Here is a 3,802-nt window from a genome sequence, read left to right on the forward strand (position 1 = left end):
TTTCGTACACACCACGGGAATTATGAGTTTAGAGTGATGCCTTTTGGGCTCACTAATGCCCCGGAAACTTTTCAATCACTCATGAATAATATTTTTCGGCCATACCTTCGAAAATTTATTCTCGTCTTCTTCGATGACATACTAATCTATAGCAAAGACATGGGTTCACACTGTCAGCATCTGCATATTAGACTTTTTATCCTACAGTCATTCCATGTTTGTTAAGCGTAGTAAATGTTCATTTGTTCAATCACAAATAGAGTATCTAGGTCATGTAATCAGCAACAAGGGTGTCGCAGCTGACCCAGCCAAAATTGATTGTATGGTGAACTGGCCTAGACCAACTACCACTAAGGGTCTCCGTGGGTTTCTAGGGATGACAGGTTATTACCGTAAATTTGTCAAGGACTATGGGATTATTTGTCAACCACTTACAGCATTGCTTTAAAAGGGTAATTTCTCTTGGAATGCGGCTGCAGAATCATCTTTTGAGCTACTCAAAAAAGTGGTCACCTCTACTTCAGTGTTGGTATTGCCATATTTTAGTAAGGAGTTTGTACTAGAAACATATGCTAGTGATATAGGTGTTGGGGCAGTGTTAATGCAAGATGGTAGGCCTATTGTTTTCCACAACAAGGGATTGGGGATCAGATACACAGCACTTTCCACTTACGGAAAAGAGTTATTGGACATCGTCCTTGCCGTCACCAAATGGAGAACTTACTTATTGGGTTCCCATTTCAAGATTTTTACAGATCATCAAAGCCTCAGGTTTTTCATGGAGCAGCAGTTACACACCTTACTCCAGCATAAATGGATCACTAAGATTTTGGAGTACAACTTCACCTTGTGCTACAAGAAAGGCTCAGAGAATCGTGTAGCTTATGCTCTGTCTCGTGTTAGTTGTTCTTCCTTATCTGCGGCTCAACCAAAATGGGTTGAAGAAGTGATCACTAGCTATGTGGCTGACCGACTTGCCTCAGATTGGATCCCAAAGCTCATTGTTTCTCACCAAAATGATGAGGGTTATACTTACACTAATGGTATTATGAAGTTGCAGGGCAGGATATATATTGGCACCAGTGGTGCAGTTCGACACAAGATTCTTGCAGATGTTCATTCCTCAGCCATTGGAGGACACTCCGGAATGCAAGCTAGTTATCAGAGAGCTAAGTCATTCTTCCATTGGCCTGGCTTGAAGAAAGTCTTGATTGAATTCGTCCGCAACTGCGACATCTTCCAACAACATAAAGTGGAACATCAGCTACTTGCTGGTTTGCTACAACCAATACCTGTACCTGATCAAGCATGGAAGCACCTTAGCATGGATTTCATATCTGGTTTGCCAAAGTCTGAGGGCAGAGACGTAATTCTGGTAGTTGTTGATCTTTTCACAAAATACTCTCACTTTATAGCGTTAAGTCACCCTTATACATATCAAACCATAGCCAAGGTTTTTATCAACATCATCCTTAAACTACATGGCATCCCTGAAACCATTGCTTCCGATAGAGATGCAGTATTTCAGAGTGGATTTTAGCAGGCCTTGTTCCAGGCAGTGGGTACTTCTCTACATTTGAGCACGCTTACCACCCGCAAACGGATGGACAAACAGAACGTGTTAATGCTTGTTTAGAATCCTATTTGCGTTGCATGTGTAGTTACAGGCCTGTCAAGTTGGTGTCATGGTTATCTCTCGCGGAGTGGTGGTTTAATACCTCTTACCACACCATCATCAAGCTAACACCTTTTCAGGCTCTTTACGGCTATCCTCCACCACAATTTGGGCTACACGCTGTTGGGACCATTGACAATTCCTTAGTAGAAGATTATTTACACCAGCGAGCCATTATGACAGATGTATTGCGCCAGAATCTTCTTACTGCTCAACATCGAATGAAACAGCAAGCTGACAAGGGAAGGGTTGAGAGATCTTTTGCAGTATGCGATTGGGTATATTTACGTCTTCATCCATATAGGCAGACATCAATTCAGCTACGCAAGAATCTCAAACTCGCAGCCAAGTTCTTTGGTCCTTACAAGGTACTAGAAAGAGTTGGTGTTGTTGCTTATCTACTTGAGTTACATGTTTCTTCTCGGATTCACCCAGTTTTCCACGTCTCACAATTAAAGAAGAAAATTGGCCAAGGACTTCTCCCACGGACAGTACTTCCCACCTTGGACAAAGATGGATTATTCAAGGTCAAGCATGTTCAAGTTTTGAGTACTCGTGTTCTTATCAAGGGCCGCTAACATGTTCGACAGGTGAAGGTACAATGGTCTCACACTGCTGAAGGAGATGCTACTTGGGAAGACACAACTTTCATCAGATCTTCTTTCCCTAAGTTCATCCTTGAGGACAAGGATATGCTGTAGGAGTGGGCATTGTCATAGCCTTGTATGACTTAGCTACTTAAGGGATCCCCTTATCATTGTATTGAGTGTCCTTAGTTGAACTTCTGTGTGTGTGTGTGTTTGGCTCGTGTGACCAAAACACTCTTCACTTTTATTCGTCTCTGTAATCCTAATCAAACTAGTGAAGATTTTTATGATAGAGTTATCTCTACCTCTTTAAGGTTTTATCCCAATCTTTACAATGTAGATCCTGTAAAATTGAACCCCTAATTTAGTTGTTTGTAGTGTAGATCACTGCATCCTCAGTCAGACTATTTGACCTTTAGGTCTCTTAAATCTTAAATACCTCGACTCAGGTCTCTATTTGTATGGTCCACGATAAATAAATAATGAGTATCCAACAGTCAAGATTGACGCATCTTGTATCAAGGCCTCTATAATAACCCAGACCCTTTCATTTCTTCCCTGATTTCTCAAACTCAAATTCATCTCTGCAAAATCAAAATCCTAATACGCACCTCTCTCTACGGATCGAATCGATTCAATCATGGAGTTAACTCTGCAACAGCTTAAACAATTTGATGGTTCGGATGCAAGCAAACCAATTTACGTGGCATTAAAAGGAAAGATATTTGATGTTACAACAGGGAAAAGTTTCTACGGTCCTGGTGGATCTTACTGTATATTTGCTGGTAAAGATGCAAGTAGAGCTTTGGCTAAGATGAGTAAAAATGATGAAGATATTTGTGCTTCTTTAGATGGTCTCTCTGAGAAAGAAATGGGTGTTCTTAACGATTGGGAGAAGAAATTTGAAGCTAAGTACCCTGTTATTGGTTCTGTTGTTTAGATTGGGGGTTTTCTGTGGACAAGTATTGCTACTCCAATAAAAATTTGGGTCACTGTACTTTGTAATTTCTTGAACTATTTGCAATTTGTGTTCCTATTTAGGGTTATGGTGTACGGAAGAAATTAAGAAACAGATAAATAAAAGAAGATTGTGTGAATCAGGAGTTGTTGGTCTCTAATTTTGTATTTTGAATATGATTTCAATGTTTCCTTGTTGTTTTGTGGTTGTCTGGGTTCTAAGGTTAGGTTATGATTTGTGGGTTAGTTATTTACAGACAAATGGTGTATGAACTTGTGTTTTGGTATATTTTCTCTTGATTGAACCTTTTATTTGTGAATTTCTTTGAAGTACTGCACTTCATGCTGGTGCAAATTCTAATGAGTGAAGATTGAACAGCGATTATTAAGATTCAGAATAAGATGAAAGAGGTTGGTGGATCAAACATAGAGGTATCTGGTATTCTGGTGAGTTTGATAAGATATTGGAGTGAGTTCTGTTGCGTTATTCAAGTGAGAGCCTGTGTTGTTTCTTGGTTTAGCTAACTTAATCTGTGTTCAAAAGTAGGATACATTGAATTTCTGAGTGCACGGAAAAGGAAAG

The 3,802-nt window shown here is 39.9% G+C and overlaps 1 protein-coding gene across 1 annotated transcript; it reads left to right on the forward strand.

Moving 5' to 3' along the window:
• The first annotated feature begins 2,801 nt into the window (after positions 1–2,801).
• On the forward strand, positions 2,802–3,539 carry LOC113301774 (probable steroid-binding protein 3). Its single transcript, XM_026550590.1, has one exon. The coding sequence runs from the start codon at positions 2,903–2,905 to the stop codon at positions 3,200–3,202; it is 300 nt and encodes a 99-aa protein (XP_026406375.1). The 5' UTR covers positions 2,802–2,902; the 3' UTR covers positions 3,203–3,539.
• The last annotated feature ends 263 nt before the right edge of the window (positions 3,540–3,802 follow it).

This window comes from Papaver somniferum, chromosome 8, assembly GCF_003573695.1.
Source record: "Papaver somniferum cultivar HN1 chromosome 8, ASM357369v1, whole genome shotgun sequence".
Taxonomy (NCBI): Eukaryota; Viridiplantae; Streptophyta; class Magnoliopsida; order Ranunculales; family Papaveraceae; genus Papaver; species Papaver somniferum.